The sequence below is a fragment of the Crassostrea angulata genome, chromosome 4, assembly GCF_025612915.1.
Source record: "Crassostrea angulata isolate pt1a10 chromosome 4, ASM2561291v2, whole genome shotgun sequence".
In the NCBI taxonomy this organism is placed as follows: domain Eukaryota; kingdom Metazoa; phylum Mollusca; class Bivalvia; order Ostreida; family Ostreidae; genus Magallana; species Magallana angulata.
In genome coordinates, this window is record NC_069114.1 from 39,554,600 (window position 1) to 39,574,208 (window position 19,609).

At 29.9% G+C, this 19,609-nt stretch overlaps 1 protein-coding gene across 1 annotated transcript; it reads left to right on the forward strand.

The window, feature by feature from the left end:
- The first annotated feature begins 645 nt into the window (after window positions 1–645).
- Window positions 646–15,758, forward strand: LOC128179464 (amiloride-sensitive sodium channel subunit beta-2-like). Its single transcript, XM_052846896.1, has 12 exons — window positions 646–702; window positions 4,683–5,404; window positions 6,267–6,347; window positions 7,198–7,289; window positions 7,662–7,825; window positions 8,164–8,253; window positions 8,397–8,517; window positions 8,939–9,050; window positions 9,537–9,594; window positions 11,817–11,902; window positions 12,004–12,085; window positions 13,426–15,758. Exons 2-12 carry the CDS (start codon window positions 4,701–4,703, stop codon window positions 13,600–13,602), a joined length of 1,767 nt encoding a protein of 588 aa, XP_052702856.1. The 5' UTR covers window positions 646–702; window positions 4,683–4,700; the 3' UTR covers window positions 13,603–15,758.
- Window positions 15,759–19,609: the final 3,851 nt, after the last annotated feature.

Genomic DNA, 19,609 nt, shown 5'->3' on the forward strand with positions numbered 1-19,609 from the left:
TGCACTATCAAGAACACAAGATCGCGAATAGATCAACTATTCCTATTGATTTTGGTCATTGTATATTAAGTACATGTTTGTATTTCGATAACGATTTATTTACGATTCATTTAATTTTTAATCAATTAAATTACTTGATACAAAATAATTAATATTTGAATACTCTATTCGTTTTGTAATTACACTCCTTTTAGGATATAAACTTTACAATCTAATTAAAATTAGACCTTTCATCTCGCTCTTTGTCGCTCGAGCGGTAACCATACATAACAGACAGTGAGATGAAAGGTCTAATTTTAATTAGATTGTAAAGTTTACAACCATTGGTTCTAAGGGTTTAAAGTAAGTTAAGTTAGATCGAAAAAACATTAAACTTGAGATTTTAAAAGCCGCCGGTACATCTGTTATGATACATTTATGCTATACTCTGGTTTTATCAAATGGTTCATTCCCATTGTCCCAAGAAACACTTTACAGATTTCGTTGAAGCATTTATCGATTCCAGTTTTTTAAATTCATCATATAATGAGTTATTTTATATGTTTTTATATTGAATAATTCATACTGACGAGTGATGTTATTTAACGCCTTTCACTAAAATGACTTCATTCCAGACTCCAAATACAATGAATAAATAACGAACAGTAAACTCAGACGAAAGAAAACCCTAGCTAGATGTAGACTTTCTGGGACTAGCTAAAGGTAATCTAATTAGTATGCTTTTGTAAAATTAGTTAGTACAGCATTAATTTTCTCGCAAATTTGATTCTTATTTTTTTCAAGAAGGTCTTCTTAAATACTTTTGAAAACATTAGGCATTGCTTACTATAATTATGATACCTTCGAGACATAGTTCGAGTAGAAAAAACATACAATGACAATAATATTGAGAACATAAAGCCTTTTAATTCATTTATTTCAATAACTTTCATTGTAAGACTTTTTTCCTTTATGTTTTAAATAATAACCATTTTCATTTTGGCTATCAGTTTTGGGAACGCAGTTCGCAGGTCGCTATTCGGAATTGAAAAGTGAACTGCGTTCTAGAACACAGTTTGCAATTCAAAATTTACAATTCATAATTGGTGCCTCAAATTTGCAGGGTCATCTACTAGTGGTATACCACTACCAACGTGAATATATTGTGAAGTGGCCATCTCTAGTTTTTGAGATTAGGGCTTATTCGCAAATGCAAAGGAAACTGCGTTCTAGTTCGCAATTCTAAATTAATAATTCGATCATATTTGGGGCCTCAAATTTTTAGGGTCATCTACTATAGTGTTATACCACTGCCTGTGTCAAAATATGGTGATGTGATCATCTCTGGTTTTTGAGATTCGGACTTATTCGCAATTGAAAAGGAACTTCGTTGTAGAACGCAGTTTGCAAATTTTTCAAAATTTATGATTTATATTTGGGGCCTTAAATTTTCATGGTCATCTATTAGTGGTATACCACTACCAGTGTGAATATATGGTGAAGTGGTCATCTCTAGTTTTTGAGATTCGGGCTCTCGATTATAGAACACTATTCATTATAATTGCATTTTGAACATCGGGCTCGGAAACATCGAGGGCCCTTACCCTGGCCCCTGAATTTTTCAGGATCATCTACTAGTGGTAAACCCCTATAGCTACCACTGTGAACATATTGTGAATTGATAGTCTTTAGTTAATAAAGGTTAGACTCCTACTGAAAATACACCTGAAACCCTCCGAAAAATATTTGTTGAGGAAACATCGATGATTCCAAAACTGGTGTTTAAAACCTAATTATAATGAATAGTGTTCTATAAGAAGGGGGCCGGAATATCAAAAACTTTATTTATCAATTCAGTTTATTCGCTCACACCATGGAATGGTACATGAGGTCAATCATTATATACTAGTACAGTTCAAAATTCAGAGGTACACTGTATAAATGAATAGATAAGCAGTAGATAAATAGTAAATAAGCATAAATATACAATATATACAATGAAGATAGGAAAAAGTATGACAATGGAGGACAGACTATTATATCAGACTGTAAATTTTGATAATAAAATAATATAATTTTTTCAGGTTTGTAGCATTAGAACAAGACATAAGTTCACAAAACTTAATAGTATTTGGCGCTGACTAGTATTTATCATCAAGATATTTATGTCTAAATGTCAATTATAGTTCTTTACATTCAAGAATATAATGAAATTCGTCAGCAATTTGGCCTGAATTACACAGTTTACACACTCTTTGGTTTAAAGGTGTATTGTACCATCTCCCAGTCTCCACTGGGAGATGGTGATTTGAGGTTCTAAATTTCTTAAAAACCTTTCTGAGCTTATGTGGCAATATATTAATGTAATTTTCATAATTAAGTCAAACTGACAATCGACTGGTAAATTAAATTGTCTTATTTTTCTAATAACACTTTACATTGCTTTCTGTGCCTGTTCACACAAATGTTTTTTAGCTTTAGCAAAGGATCCTGTTCTGGAATTATACCCAGGTATTTAAAATCTTTGACATTTTCTATAGCAACCTTATTGTAATAAAAACTAGAGATGACCACTTCACTATATTTTCACAGTGGTAATGGTAAACCATTAGTAGATGACCATGAAAGTTTCAGGCCAAAAATTTGAAAAATAAATCTTGAATTGCGTTCTAGAATGCAGTTCAATTTTGAATTGCGAATAGCAAACTGAACCACTTCACCATATTTTCACAGTGGTAGTGGTATACTACTAGTAGAAAATTTCAGCGTTCAGGGTAAGGGCCCTCGATGTTTCGAGTCCGATGTTTAAAATCCCATTATAATTAATATTCTATAATTAAGTGAAAGCTCTAATCTAACAAAAACTAGAGATGACAATTTCACCATATATTCACTGGCATATGACCCTTAAAATTTCAGGCCCCCAATTTGAATTGTAAATTCTGAATTGCGAACTGCGTTCCAGAACGCAGTTCTCTTTTCAGTTGCAATAAGCCCGAATCACAAAAACTAGAAATGACCACTTCACCATTATTTTACGGTTGTAGTGGTATACCACAAGTAGATGACCCTGAAAATTTCAGGCCCCAAAGATAAATTATAAATTTTGAATTGCAAACTGCTTTCTAGTTCACTTTTCAATTGCGAATAAGCCCGTATCTCAAAAACTAAAGATGACCATTTCACCCCATATTCACAGTGGTTAAGGTATACCACTAGTAGATGAGCCTAAAAATTGGAGGCCCCAATCATGTAGTTCACTTTTCAACTGCGAATAACGAACTGCATTCCAAAAACCGATTGCCAACTGTGCGAAGGAAATGCCTTGTTGTTTATTCTTTAGTCTTAGATACTTTTGAAATTTTAGGTATTGCTTACTATAATTATGATACCTTCAAATAAAAACAACATAGTCAATGAAAAAAATAATTGAAAACAAGACACCTATTGCATTAAAGTGATAATCTATATAATTTTATTTCATTGACAGTTAAAGTATCATTTCAGAAATATAATTTCATTATTTAAAGAAAAATATCTGTTTTTATCATTGTACATGGTTGTTGGTTTTTTCTTTCCTGACAAAACGAAAAAACAAAAAAAAAAAAACAAAACAAAACAAACAATCAAAAATAAAAACAAAAAAAAACAAAAACAAAACAAAACAAAAAAAAACCCCACAAAAAACAAAAAAAAATTAAAAACCAAAACAAACCAAAAAAAAACCCCAAACCAAATCAAACCAAATCAAATGAAAAAAAAAGGAACAAAAGAAACAAAGAAACATCTGATATAGTTATAAGTAAGACAAATTAGAATTTTCTTTCAATAAATCACTATGATTAACATAAAATAAAATATAACTTTTTTAGTTTCAGTAACATAATTGCTGACAGATTCCTTATTCAGAAATTTATGTCTTTTTTCTCTTTTCTCTTTCTCTCTCATATATAACTCTTTTGCAAAATATCATGCTATATATTAATGGACCACGTGAAATTGTAAAAGAGTTTCAATAAAATGCCTCTCTCTCATATATATATATATATATATATATATATATATATATATATATATATATATATATATATATATATATATATATATAAATAAAATAATAAAATGCGGTTATGGAGATAGAACGTATTGTTAGTACTAAGTGAGTTTATTGTTTATTTTACTGCAATGCTTTGTCTCTATCTGAGTTCATGTAAATTATAAATATTTTATTTGTTTTTTTTAAAACTACTAGTTAATTAATTATTCGTGAAAGTTAAGTAAAAGTATTCAAATTGATATCATTGTTCATCACATCGTTACAAAATGCATGTACAAACAGTTAGTTTACCATAAAATTAAAAGTTGTCATAATTACTACGAAGTCATAAACGATATTATTCAGCTACCTGAATTAAAAGGCACAGAAAGAACTACGGGACGACCTCACAGTAGTATTTCAAAATAATACACAATTCTGGTTTTACATATAAACTATATATATAACGAAGATTTTTCTTTGTTCACATTGCAATATTTTTTTCATATTTACATTTATTGTGTATGATATTTTCATTGCAAAGAATTCTATGATTGATGTCAAATTTTACTTTTTTTTACTTACTTCAAGTAATATTCATATAGTATCAGCGTGTACACTTTTGTCAGATATAGGACTTAAATAATAGGTCATGTCTCTATTTAAGTTCAAAACCAAGGGAAAGATGTACAAATCGGTAAAGGAAGTCATCAACTCCGTGATCTCTCAATCCAGCGTCCACGGCATTCCCAGAATCCTCTCCTCCAAACACAGGTATCAGCGCGTGCTATGGTTGTGTTTGATTCTTGGAACGTTTGGAGTTTTAGTGCACCAACTCTATCAACTGTTTTGTGAATACAAGAGCTATCCAATAAAAACAAAGGTTTCCATGAAAAGGGAAACGCTGCGTTTTCCAGCTGTTTCATTTTGTAATATGAACGCCATGAAAACCTCTCAAATGAAACTTATAAATGAAACAAAACTTTATGAGCTTATTATGCCCGATGAAAGTGATTCGAATGACGATGAAATGGGAAATCAAATGAACAATGAAAGCAACAATGCAGAAATAGATTATACAGACTTTGATTCGATTGAATACTTTTATGACGATGAAATGATTGACCCAATGGAAAATCAAATGAACAATGAAAGCAACAATGCAGAAATAGATAATACAGACTTTTATTACTATGATTATTTTAATTTTTTGAATTTTTGGTATTATTCTAATGATTACGATACCAATCTATACGAGGATGACACATTAAATGACCAGTCCTCTTTTAATCAATTCATCAATTATGAAAAGGGTCAGCAGGAATTGAAAAATGATCCAAGAAGTGAAAAAGTGAAAGTATTTAAGAACCTCTTTCAAAACATGTCCAAGTAAGTCAAGCGTATTCATAATTCATTATTCAACATATTTTCATTTTTTTTGAAAAATTCGTTTCTTTTCATACAGTGTGAATAGATTTATGATACGTTATTACATATCCCGTGCATAAACAATAAGTACATTTCGTTTTAAAGTCTAATACGATTGGCGTGTTCGATAACAAACACTCTTATTTATCTCTTTTTATTTTCCTGAAGATATAAAATATCGATCCCGTTGTTCGCTATTTTATATGATTGCATAGTTCTATCAGATAAATATATGTATTAACCTTCATCCTTTTATGTCATCTTGACAGCTATTTGTGTTAAATTGTAAGAAAATTATCATTATAGTCAGAAACTGCACAGTTTGTTATTAAAACGTGTTTATGCAACTAACTGTCAGCTAAATGTATCAGAGAAGTGGCGACAAGACCATGCCACCATATATACATTGCCCAATTTGTGCCATCCAGTTATCATATATTTCTGATTAGTCCAAAAGACTCTCTGACAAGACAACTTACGGATCTGACAAATCAACTTCACTTTTTTGAAAGTCGCCATAATGATAAAGAAATTGATTAGTAGAAGATGATGTTTACTTGAAGGACACTTATGTCGAATTGTCCGAAACCATAATAATGATTATGATCTTTAATCGATGAGTTGACTTCCAGATCTTTATGTTGTCTTGCCAGATCTTTGTGTTGTCTTTTATGATGACAGGTAGCTGACAGTTGCTCGCAAATCTGAGACGTTAACATGATTTCCGACAACTAGTGGTAGAACTATGTCGCCAACATGATTACTGATTGATAGATACAATAAAACAAACACTATGACTTCATTAAGGTCTCTTCAATTTCAGATCCACCCGGAAAGAGTTAGGACATCGCATTGAGGATTTACTGATAGAATGTTCCTTCAACGGCAAACAGTGTTCAGCAGAGTAACACAGATGTTTATTTTCTAGTCTTACTTAATGCATATCCGATCAGTCATATCCTTTTGAACTGAACGTTAGATGTAATGAATAATGTTTGCATTAAAATTGTTATGAAATTATGCAAACATGATTACATCAATTTATAAACACAGAGACTTAAAAACCTTGGTCCGATTTTCTATTATAGTATCAACAATTTTTTCATATAAACAAATTATTTTATTCATTTTTTTTGCATTTTAAAAGTTGTGTTTCTATATTAAAATACAACATTTAATATCAAATCGAACAGATGTACTCTAAATCACGTCAAAAGAAATTATTTAAAGAGATCTAGTAAAAGGAGAGAATCATATTGAAATGACTGTATTTTCTCCAAAGTTCTATATCCGTCACTTTTTGAAATTTCTTTAATACCTATGAATTAAAATCAATGTAAAATATTATATATATACATATATATATATATATATATATATATATATATATATATATATATATATATATATATATATATATATATATATATATATAAAATAACAGAAAGCCGATTCGAAACTCTACCGGTTTCATTATAATCTTCAGGAGTTTTCTCCTGAAGATTATAATGAATAATTTTCAGGAGTTTTCTCCTGAAGATTATAATGAAACCGGTAGAGTTTTGAATCGGCTTTCTGCTATTTTTTATTATTTATTACTTGTGTGGATTAACTTTACTCATTTTGGATTATATATATATATATATATATATATATATATATATATATATATATATATATATATATATATATATATAGTATCAAAGTTTCTCACCCATACATGTAATACTGACGTTTTTTCCTTAAATTGGTAGGGACTTCACTCTCTTTCAATCTCTTGACTTTGGAAATTGTTATACTTTGGAAAGCGATCTATTCATTGCCAGAAGACTTGGTCCTATGAATGGTAATCTTCTAATGATATAGTAAAATAAATTGTTAAATAATCCATAATATGCAAATATATTTTAACGTAGTTATTCATCGAAGAAATGAAAACTTGTATAAAAAACATAATTTCGAACCTGATGATCTTTTAGTTTTCGCGTCTCATGAATATGTTTCCCTTAACGCAAATTAGAGAAGCTCATATGATCTAAAATAATAAATGGTTAATGCAAATTCGTTGTTTATACATGATAGTATGTTCTTTTATGAAATCACAGATATAAAATATTAAGAAAAGATTTAAAAAAGCACTCATAAAATTACTGTTTTAGACTTTGCAAGTACACTGTACGTGTCTTCATATATTTGTTAATGTTACTTCTTTCCCAAGGTTTACAAATGATATTACAAGTAGAAAATTTTGAGCAAAAGGAAAACTTTTTGGATGGGTCGGGTGTTCGACTGGTCATACATGAACCCGGAACTCTTCCGTTTCCTGAAGAAGAAGGGTTCACCCTTAGTCCTGGATATGAGACAAGCATAGGAATGAAAATGGTTGGTCTTATCAAATTGAAACATTAAAATTATTGAATATAAATAATTTTCATTAGCTTAAAACACAGTCATTTAAGAGAAAACTTTCAATAATGCTAGTAGTATTAGTCTGAAAAACATTTTGGCAAGAAAAAAAAAGCTTTTATGTAACACCATATTTTTCATTGTTGCATAATAATGTGGAAAAAAGCTTACATGTACATATAATCCGAGTCATTTACATATTTTCTTCAAATTTTTTCCACAGTCTTTATCTCAACAAATATCATTTTAAGACATATTCGTGAACTATAAAACTGAATGATATGTATTTTTAAAAATTTATCTACTATCAACAGGTCGCATTATCTCGATCCAAACCTCCTTATGGCAATTGTAGTGAAGGAGAAAGTTTCTACCAAACCTACGGCGTGCGCTACACAATGTCGGTAGGATTCTTTCCTCAGTTCCTTTTTATTCCTTTAGAGAGTTCATTCCATTTAAAGATGTCTAAGTATCTTGACCTATGTCATTTACTAGACGATACATAGAGAGAGATTACCTATATTTTTATTTACCTTTTTTTTTCCAGACATGCCTTCATATTTGCAGAAATATCAATGTCATAGAGATATGTAAATGCCTACCCTCGGAAAATATAGTGGACATCGACTATATGGACCAGTTTTATTCGCTTCCTGTTTGTTCTCTCGGTAAATTACTGAATTTTTAAATATTCCTTAAGTAAAGTACGAATAAATCTAAATTTCTCGCTTAAGTTGTGAACATGGTTCTGCTTTTGATGCATTACTTCATATATGTTTATAACAAAATGTGCACAAATCATGGATTTTAATTTTAAAACTTTACCTATGTATCGATGATTTTTAGTCCATATTGAGAAAGAGATGTTTCGTAATGGTTTATCTGGTTTTTTTTTTTAAAAATAGTTATGATTTCCTTTTTTGGAATAAATATCTGTACAAACTATTTTTGTCTTAATCTGAAACAATATTAAGAAACTTAGTTTAATTTTTTTTTCATTTTAACCTATTAAATCTATTTCAATTATTTTTATATTTAAAAAAAGCACTTCATGAATGTCTATCATTAAAAAGGCATTTTAAATATCAGTAGAAAATAACAAGACTAAAAAACACAACTTCAAGAAGAAGACTTGTGAGGAATATGTATTCTACCAGATAGAGGAAAACAAAATCAATTGTGGATGTGAAAGTGCTTGCAGGTCAGTTGATAAACCAGCCGAATCGTTTTGTTTCTTTACTTCACGAAGGACTTTTATAAACATCAGTCGTCCATATATATGCATGTGTAATCAAATAGTTGTACAAAAATCAACAAAACTCGTTACATTTAATTCGATCGATCGATCGATCGATCGATCGATCGAGAGAGAGAGAGAGAGAGAGAGAGAGAGAGTCGTTTTTAAGATTATTGTAAAATTAGCTAGATAGGGTTGTTGATGTTCCCATGGGTCATTCATTCTGTTCTGTCCTATGTTGGTTTTATTTGCAAATCATTTTAAAGAGGTAGGTTTTAAATGAGATCATTAAATTTTAGTACAAGGTAGAGGTTGATTGAAATGTGACTAAGATTATGACTTTAGACGACCAACTCTTTTTCACCATTGTACTAGTTATTTTCAGAAATTGTTGCCTTGCGCATTGTATGTAAGTTATATGGTACATTGATGAATTATATCAATTTGTAGAGAGACTGTGTACAAAAACACCCTCTCGGGCCGCGTGTGGCCAAAAGATTCCTACTATGTAAGTACAATAAATACCAAAGGACTAAGTGCGGTTTTATGCATTTTTTGCCCCCCAAATCAAAGTTTAAGAAAGAGCTTTAAAAAGAAGGTGAAAGATAGTTAAAATCAGGTTGGAAATAAATGTGTAAAAGGCTATCACCACAGTGACGTCATAATGTAGAAATGACGTCATTAAGATTGCATTATTTTGATAAATTGATGATTTGTGGCAAAATATGGGTGTTTTCCCATGGTTTTTCGACTAGGAAACATCGAGCGCAGGCTTGCCCAAGTACCATTTTTTAGTATAATGTGTATAACTATCTGAAGAAAAACATATGTTAAAATCGCACTTGAGCAGACCTGCGCTCTATACTTCCGAATGCAAAATATAGAGCAAAAATGAGAATATTTTCATTTGTTTGCAAATTTCCGGGAATTGGGTCATTTAGGCGACGTCATAGATTAACAGCGAATGGGCAATGATGACTAAAATCAACATCAAAGTTATAGGAATCCTCTATACAATGATTTGTGAAGATTTTATTTTTATACGATATAATTTAAAAATTGATTGAAATCGGGGGCAGATATTTGACCATACCGCACATAGTCCTTTGTAATTTTGTTTTAGTAGTGTATACAAACGTTATTTTGTATCATACATCGCTTTAAAAATCTTCTGCTACAGATATCAAGTAATACAAAGTATCGAATCCAGCAAGATGTTCTTCCCAGTCATCATTTACATTATATAAATAGTGCCTGTTTGGGAGGGTAACAGTTGAAATTGACACCCCGAGAAAACCATTGTCAACCGACTTCTGTTTGGTTCCTTTCCACATTTCTTTAAATTAGCAGCTGAATTATTTGTAAGGTTTTATTTATTAATTTGATTATTTAAAAACATCAAATGAAAGATCCCCACCGCAGGTTTACACAAGGGTTATGAGTAACGCAACAAGGTCACCATCTAGGCTAAGCCTAAAGGGAAATAACCATTCTTTATTTTGTTTCAAACCACACAACCATTCTTGTATTAGGGTAAAGGGTACATTTTTCATGCTTCGATCTCAATTATTCACAATTATGTTATTTTGGATTCTTGCTAACCTATTCTGCTTTTTTTTTTCAGACGATATGTCAAAAAAACTGGACAAAACAAAGAACTTGATTTTCCTTGTTTTTAGTTCTTCTTTCACTATATTAGCTTTTATGGTGAACTCTATTTTTCTTTTCTGTGAATTTGCCATTCTACTACTCTAATAAAATTCTAACCTGAAAAACCAGTTTATCTTAGAATGGATCACGGTTGAAAGGGGCATGGTCACGATTTTGGTCAAATTTTATTTTTCTGCTTTTATAATTTACAATGCTTTAGGAATGCATTTCTGATGATCAAATGAAATTTGGGTGCCAGTCGATGAGTTTTAAGCAAGATACAGGGCTCACAATTCTTCGTCATGTAAACAAGGCTCATGCCATGTTTTTGTTTGCATATGTTCAATATACCAGTAAAAAATCTTGTTCAAGCTGATTTGTCTATCTTCTTATTCATTTTAAGCATAAATAACCAGTTTCTAACGATTAACACATTTATTTGAGGTTTAAAACTGGAATTTTCACTTCAACATTCAAAATGTAAACAAACGCTTTGTTTACATAGCAAAGAATTGTAAGCTCTGTAACTCGCTTATAACTCAACAAATGAAACTCAAATTTTAGTTGCCTATTAAAAATGTCTTACTGAAGCATTGTAAACTTTAAAATAAAAAAAAAATTGACCAAAATCGTGACCATGCCCCTTTAAGTTGAACGAAACTCAAAGTACAGTAGCTCGATGTTGTTGCCATTTGGTAACGATGGGGCACCATGAAAAATACACCAAATATATGACGTCTTCATTTAATTTTTAGATTTTTTCCGCACATTAAAAATGATATAAAATTTTAGCAACTGGATATTAGAATGATACTTAATTAAACAGTTTATCTCATCGGGTAAGAATTTTATGAAGTTTTAAAATGGTATCAGAATTTATGGATAATTCTGTATTATCGAATAAAAATCTAATCCGGTTTTTTAAAAGAACTTTTTTTTATGTGTGTGTTGGTATTTTAAAAAGTAAAAGGATAAGGAAACCGAAGAAAATCATGTTGGTCTTAAGTTAACATAAAATATCGATTTATGAAGTATTAAACTTGAAACTTGATTTGACGAGTGATTTTCTTTACTTAACAGAGAGACGAATTATTGAATTTAACGTGTTCAAAAAGTAATCATTCATATTGTTCAGAATACGACTCGGACTATTTAGAATACATAAAGTAAGTCAGTCTCTCTCTCTCTCCTCTCTCTCTCTCTCTCTCTCTCTCTCTCTTTTTCTCTCTCTTGACATTATATAAACAATCTGTCTGATTTGTTTTAGTTTAAAAGACAACTTCCTAAAAACAGTGATTTATTACGAGGATCTAAATTTTGAGGAAATATCAGAGGAGCCTCTTTACGATGTAAGTTTACACGAATGTGTACAGGGAAATATATGCCCCGTCTTATTTTCATCACTTTCGCCCTCGTTGTCAAACCAATATATTCGCAGGAAAATTAAGACTGGGTGAATTATATTGTCCTAGACTATTCCCTTAAAACACACCTATGTCTGGGCGAATTCAAGACGGGGTGATTGCAAGTGTAGAAGGGCAAAAATTACACGGGGCGAAAATAAGCCTGTTACGGTATTATAATCGTATTCGATGCTCTGGCCCCGATTTCACAAAAATAATTGAAGTCAAATCTCATACTAAAGTCTCAGTTTTTCCTCAAATATTTAAGTTTTTTTCAAATTTGAGGAAACTCAAATCTCTGCATTTCACAAGAAAATCTTAGTCGTGTTTTTTTACCCAATATGAAAAAAACTAAAGATACCTCCATAACGTTAGCAGACTTATGTCAAATCTCAAATATGAATATGTCATAAACGTCATTAATACTTTATCATATTGTCTGTAATGCTTATTTTCCAGTTCTATTCCACTCAATAATTAGCGTATATGCAATATTTCATACAGATTTGATTAAATTTTTTTCCATTAATAAATACTAATTTTGACGGAGTTATCTCCCTTGACAAAAATGTAAACAAGATGAACTAATTCATTTGTTTGTGTTAAATGGAATAACTGTGCAGTGATTCTATTTTCTAATGATTTTAAGGTAACCATAGTGTAATAAATGTGTTTTTTCTATATATTATCTAAGATCATGTCGATATGTGATCTATATTTAGCACAAAAAAGTGTAAATCTTATGTTTGATTGACATTTTATGACTCTTGTTGATTTAATCCGATTTTCGTCTGTTTAAAATATTAGCAGACGATTGTTTTTATTGAGAATAAAAAAAAACATATAAAAGTTATAAGGGACTTTTTGTGAGAGTTAATTCTCAGGCTTTGAGATTAAACTTTTTAAGTTTTTTCGTGAAATCGGAGCTGGGTCACCTGAAATTGATTCAAATGATGGTATAACATGCATAACAATGTGTCTACATTTTATTATTAAAATCATTTATAATCCTGTATATGAAAGAGGATCCAACAAATAATATCAAAATTGTATCATATAATGTGTTACTTCATTTAATAAGATAAAATTGTCATGGATTGTGTATTTAGTTGCGTCGCAAATTATACAAACTGAGCAATTTTATCGACTGCGGATTGTCTTTATGATATATGTTATATTATAACGAAAACTCGAAGACATCCTAATGAGGTACAAAAATGCAACTATAATTTTTTTTGGTGAAATGATTTTCTTTATGCTCAAAAAACATTTTTGCATTATTTTAGGGTTTTCGGTTCCTCTCGGATATAGGCGGTACCCTTGGACTCTTCTTGGGCGCGTCCATTTTGAGTTTTGTCGAACTCGTTCAACTCATGGTAGAAATTTTATACTACTTCCAGTACAAATGTTTGAAAAACAAACCGGCTGTGAAGAAGAATCGCATTCAAGTTGAACCTGTTTAGGGACCTAGTATGATTAATGGTTGACAGTTTAAAGCGAAAACAAAAGAACATTGTCAATTAAATTGTGTTTAAATAATATGATCTCTCTGGAAATTGATATCTTGGATTTTGACCGCCATAAGAGAACGTCGATAATCGAAGGGAATCTAATTGAAATTAGACGTTCTGAATTTGCTACTGCCACTCGTCTTCAAAACCGGTAGCGCATTCAGAACATCTAAATTTAATTAGATAAGTCGATGACAAATAATGAATTTTTAGCAATTTATGAAACTAGCCACATTGTTTTTTATATAAATGATGACACTTTACTTTTTGCCTTTAATAGATCAAATGGATTTATATGTATGTTTTGAGCTATAATGATTATTTTAGAATATGCATGGAATTTTACAGTAAAATGTACCTTCTATGTAGAACCACTACAATAAGAGATTGCATTTTTTTATCCGCTTACAATGAGAAACCTTCAGTAAGTCAAACAATATTAAATTTTACACTGATTTCCCCAAGAATGACTTAACTTGAAAATCTTTTTACCTGGACTAAGAGATTCTAGTGTACACTAAAGTGGTGATACAATTTAGAATATATACCTTATTAAAATAGTTGTCTGATTTTATAATAAATAGCATACTCGTAGCTTTCTTTTAAAAAAGTAACCACATCTTTAATGTCTTGGGATATCAAATGTTAAAAAATGGCAACTATTTTGATTTCTAGGATGTTGCTCTTAAATTTCACTTACATATGCAAATAAGAGATTAATCATTATGTACTGCTAGAAAACTTATTTGAACACGAGATATATGTATACTATGTGTGGTTTTGTGATCGTATTCTGAATTCATCACACATAGCGAGAGCGGGAGACAAGTGTAGATCTCCATATTGTTCTTATGTTTCTAACCCGAAAGACACATTCCCTCAGTATTAACTGTTTATTTTACATGATATCTTATCTCAAATCAAGACTGTCTTAAGACGTGTAAGTTTCTTTAAATCTTACTAAGATATGACACTTTTGTCAAACATGCAGCTACATGTAGTGATGAAATCTTATGAGACAGGTGTTATTCATAGGATAACTTTGTGAAACAGGCACATGATTTTTTTGCTATTAATTCGTTTACGGCAATTTAATTTCACAGAATATTTGATATAACGGGTTGCTTTTGTATCTCGCATAATTGTTTAAGAATGATTAAAAGCACAATATTTCCATAAGAATTTTTTATTGTCCATTTTTTAAAAAAAAAAAAATTGTGGTATTTCTTGTTTAATGTTGCATAACTGATAATTTTATTTTAAGTATAAAGTTGTCAGCATACAATCTGTAACCGTTTTTAACTCACCTGAACCGAATATTCACGTGAACTTTTCTGATCACTCATTGTCCGTCGTCCGTCTGTAAACTGTTCACATTTTTGACCTCTCATCTAAAACCACTGAGCCAAATTTAACCAAACTTGGTACAAAGCATATTTATGAAAAAAGGATTCTAAATTATTCAAACATAGGATACAACCCTTTTTAAAGTGGAGATAATTGCGAAACAGTGAGAATAGGGTGCATGTCTTGAATTGTTAAAATCATGATCCCCGGACTAAAACCGGGGCCCCAAATGTGGTGCAAATTGAACATGGTAATATATAGGGAAAGTGTTTAAAAATATTCTTCTCAAAAACTACAATGCTACATTTTGATTTTGTGAGATTACAATGCAAGCATACTCCTATAATGTAGATTTTAAATTATTAAAATTGTGATCCCCAGTTCAAAGTTTAGCATAAAAATATATAGCGAAAATGTTTAAAAATCTTATTCTCAAAAATACAATGCTACAATTTGTAATATTACTATGCAAAAACCGGGGCCCCAAATGTGGTGCAAATTGAACATGGTAATATATAGGGAAAGTGTTTAAAAATATTCTTCTCAAAAACTACAATGCTACATTTTGATTTTGTGAGATTACAATGCAAGCATACTCCTATAATGTAGATTCTAAATTATTAAAATTGTGATCCCCAGTTCAAAGTTTAGCATAAAAATATATAGCGAAAATGTTTAAAAATCTTATTCTCAAAAATACAATGCTACAATTTGTAATATTACTATGCAAAAACCGGGGCCCCAAATGTGGTGCAAATTGAACATGGTAATATATAGGGAAAGTGTTTAAAAATATTCTTCTCAAAAACTACAATGCTTCATTTTGATTTTGTGAGATTACAATGCAAGCATACTCCTATAATGTAGATTCTAAATTATTAAAATTGTGATCCCCAGTTCAAAGTTTAGCATAAAAATATATAGCGAAAATGTTTAAAAATCTTATTCTCAAAAATACAATGCTACAATTTGTAATATTACTATGCAAAAACCGGGGCCCCAAATGTGGTGCAAATTGAACATGGTAATATATAGGGAAAGAGTTTAAAAATATTCTTCTCAAAAACTACAATGCTACATTTTGATTTTGTGAGATTACAATGCAAGCATACTCCTATAATGTAGATTTTAAATTATTAAAATTGTGATCCCCAGTTCAAAGTTTAGCATAAAAATATACAGCGAAAATGTTTAAAAATCTTATTCTCAAAAATACAATGCTACAATTTGTAATATTACTATGCAAGCATCCTCATATAATGAAGATTCTAAATTATTAGAATATTGACCCCGAGATTAGGGGCCCCAGGAGGGGTTTAAAGATAGACATAAAAATATATCGGTAACATGTAAAAAAAATCTTTTTCTCAAGAACTGCAATGCTGCAATTTGTGAGATTTCTATACAATCATCCTTAAATCATGTAGATTATAAATTGTTAAAACTGTGACAACTGCACTATTACAGGGCTCTTTAGGGGGGTTCAAAATTTAACATATGAGGGAAAATATAAAGATAATGTTTAAAAACCTTCTTCTAAAGAACTACAATGCTACTATTTTTGAAATTACTATTTTATCATCTTCAAATAATGCAGATTCTAAATTGTAGAAATTGTCAATCTTGGACTAATACTCAAAAGGGGTTCACATTTTTACATAGAAATATATGGCGAAAATGTTTAAAAATCTTTTTCTCAAGAACAACAATGCTACAATTAGTATGCAAGCATTCTAAGAAAGAATAAATTCTAAATTGTTTAAACTGTGATTCTAGACTAATACCGAGGCCTTAATAGGGATTCAATGTTAACTTTAAAATATATTTCGAAAATATTTAAAAACTGAAATAAAATGATGCAATGGACTGTTATTCGGGTGAGCAATGTTGCCCATGGGCCTCTTATTAATATTTTTAAAGTAAATATCATCATCATCAATTTTTTCAAATAAAGAGATGGTATAATGTAATTCAAAAATATAAACATTACTATCATTGCTAACATACGTGAAGTACTTATACAAATACCTTGATAAACATGGTTCGCAGTTCTATAAAAGTGAGTGAAGTTAGGAGATTGTAAATTATTAAACAGAAATTAAAAACAAAATAAAGACAAACCCTCTCCTACTAATAAATAATTCCAAGTAATCTTAGTATATATTTTCAACTTTACTTTTATTTTTTAATTAAGTTGCAAGGCGGTAGGTTAAGTTAGAAGAGCATGATTTAGTTTCTTTCCTTAAAGCAAAAACAAATTTTTCTTTAAAAGGTTTGTTTTTAAAGATTCGATTATGTTCTTAAAAGTTGTGATATTTCTTAGAATATTTAATTGTTACTGTGAAGCATTTTTTTTGCGTCGATAGATGATAGCTTGCGCAAGCGCTGAAATAACACTTTACACATTAATGGGCTTTGTTTGTTGAACCAGGTTTTTTTTTTAACATATGTATACATTGTGTCTAAATTTTTTTCATAACCGTTTGTTAAAAGTCAAATAAAATATGAAGTGACTGTATATTTAGAGGAACATACATCACATGATTATGAAATATACATCACAAGATTTCGAATTTACTTCACAATTTATTAAACATGCATCACAATATTTTGAATATATATCACAAGATATTGAACATTCAGCAAAAATTTTAGAATGTACATCACAAGATTTTGAACATACCTCACAATATTTTCGAATAAAGCAACGTTTCACACGCTTTTAATGACAGCTACATGTAGTTTTAAATCTGGTAGTCACATGAAAAATAACTTGCGGATGCGATTTTGATACATACAATTTTTTCTGTGAACTGTTAAAGCAGATGCAACACATCGCAAATATCGCTGATTAAATTCACGTCAGATTTTTCTTATCAATATAATCAAAGACTATTAAATACTTCAGATAAGCGAGGCGTCAACTGTCACCCACTGCATCTGAATTAAAAACTGTAGAATGTATAAAATGATTGACAGCTTTTAATTTAATCTTTTCTTTGAATATGAAGTTTTTTAATTTTGATTTTGAACAAAAAATTATATTTCATGTATTTTTTCAAAATAAAGTTATATCAAGGGTAAATTGTTTGCTTTTGATTTTAACATTTTTTTAAATTTATTTATTTAATTTTTTCCTACATAAGATCTTGTTTGCCGTTCTTTTCAAAACATTCTTGATAGTTATTCTAATCGCTATCAAATCCTGAAAATTAACTCATATAATACGTTGGATTGATTAAAAATTATGTTGATATCTGCGCGCATGAAATGTAAATTCGAAAACACACTGAAAGATATCAACCGACCTGAGAAAGAAACATACGTTTATTTTAACACTAGGAAGTACAGTAGAATTATTGAATGATTAAAAAAAAGTATTATGCGAGATAAGCATCTAAGGATGAAAAGGCATTTAACGATTTTCAATGTTTTCAATTTTTGCAAACTCGTTGAAATCTTATCAATTATCCAGGAAACATGGGAATTCGATTGAAGTTGTTGAGCCTTTATGAGTTACAATAGAATAAAAAGAACGTACCTCTTTTAAGCTTTAAAGTCCCATTATTTTATGTCCATTATAGTAACTCATTGGGCATAAAATATAAATGAAGCCAAAAGTTAATTTCACGGAATGTAAGTATAGTCAAACAGGATACTTTGAGCTTAAAGTTTCACCATTTGTCATTTTTTATTAGAGTTCATTGATTCCACTACGTAATAATGTTTTACGAGATGAAAAGACTTTATTATTACCACTGACAATAGCGTGTCTTTTTTATACAATTACAATGCTATACATAAAGGGGCACACCATAGAGAGCTAAACTTCAAACCTGTATTTATATCATTTATCTAAAACAATTGAAAATGATTGTTAACATAAAAAATTCCAAATTTTATTTATTTTTTTTTTGCTAATATTAGAGACATAAATAACAGAGATTGGCAACTGATCGAAATCTCGCGTCCCTATTGTTTTAATCAGTATATCTTTCTAATAAACAAATTTATCGAAAAATAAACAGCTAAATCCTTTTACCAAAACATTAAAAATGTTACATTTTCATGAGTTTGTGTCATATAAACAATACTAAAAGAGGAGTTCTAGTAGGCAGTTGGCTACTCGTCGTCCGAGATTACGCCGATGTTTTATAGCTGACCTATACATTTTCTATATATACATTTTATTTTTAAATTGTCTGTTTAAAAAACTTCTAAATCCTATGAAATTTTTTTATAAAAACAATATACTTTTGGTTTAAGATCAATTTACAATTTACTAATATGTAGTTCTGAAAGTAAGGTTGGTCCCTTAAAATTTTTCAACAACAAAATATGCTAATGGCGGAGGTGCAAATCTCTGATATTTATGTATCTGCTGATACTTATTACGTGATTCTTCCTGAGTTAAAAAATAAATTTTCAGAACAGTATTTTTATCCAAATGGTCGAAAATTTTAAGTAAGAGTTTATTTTATTTGCAATAGCATTGCCAAGTAAATATAATTAAACTATCTTTTTGAATCTATCGAACAAACGTTTATCCAAAAGTAAAGTCACACAACGCACCGCACTTCTCATGCGTGAGCATATTAAATGATATATCAAA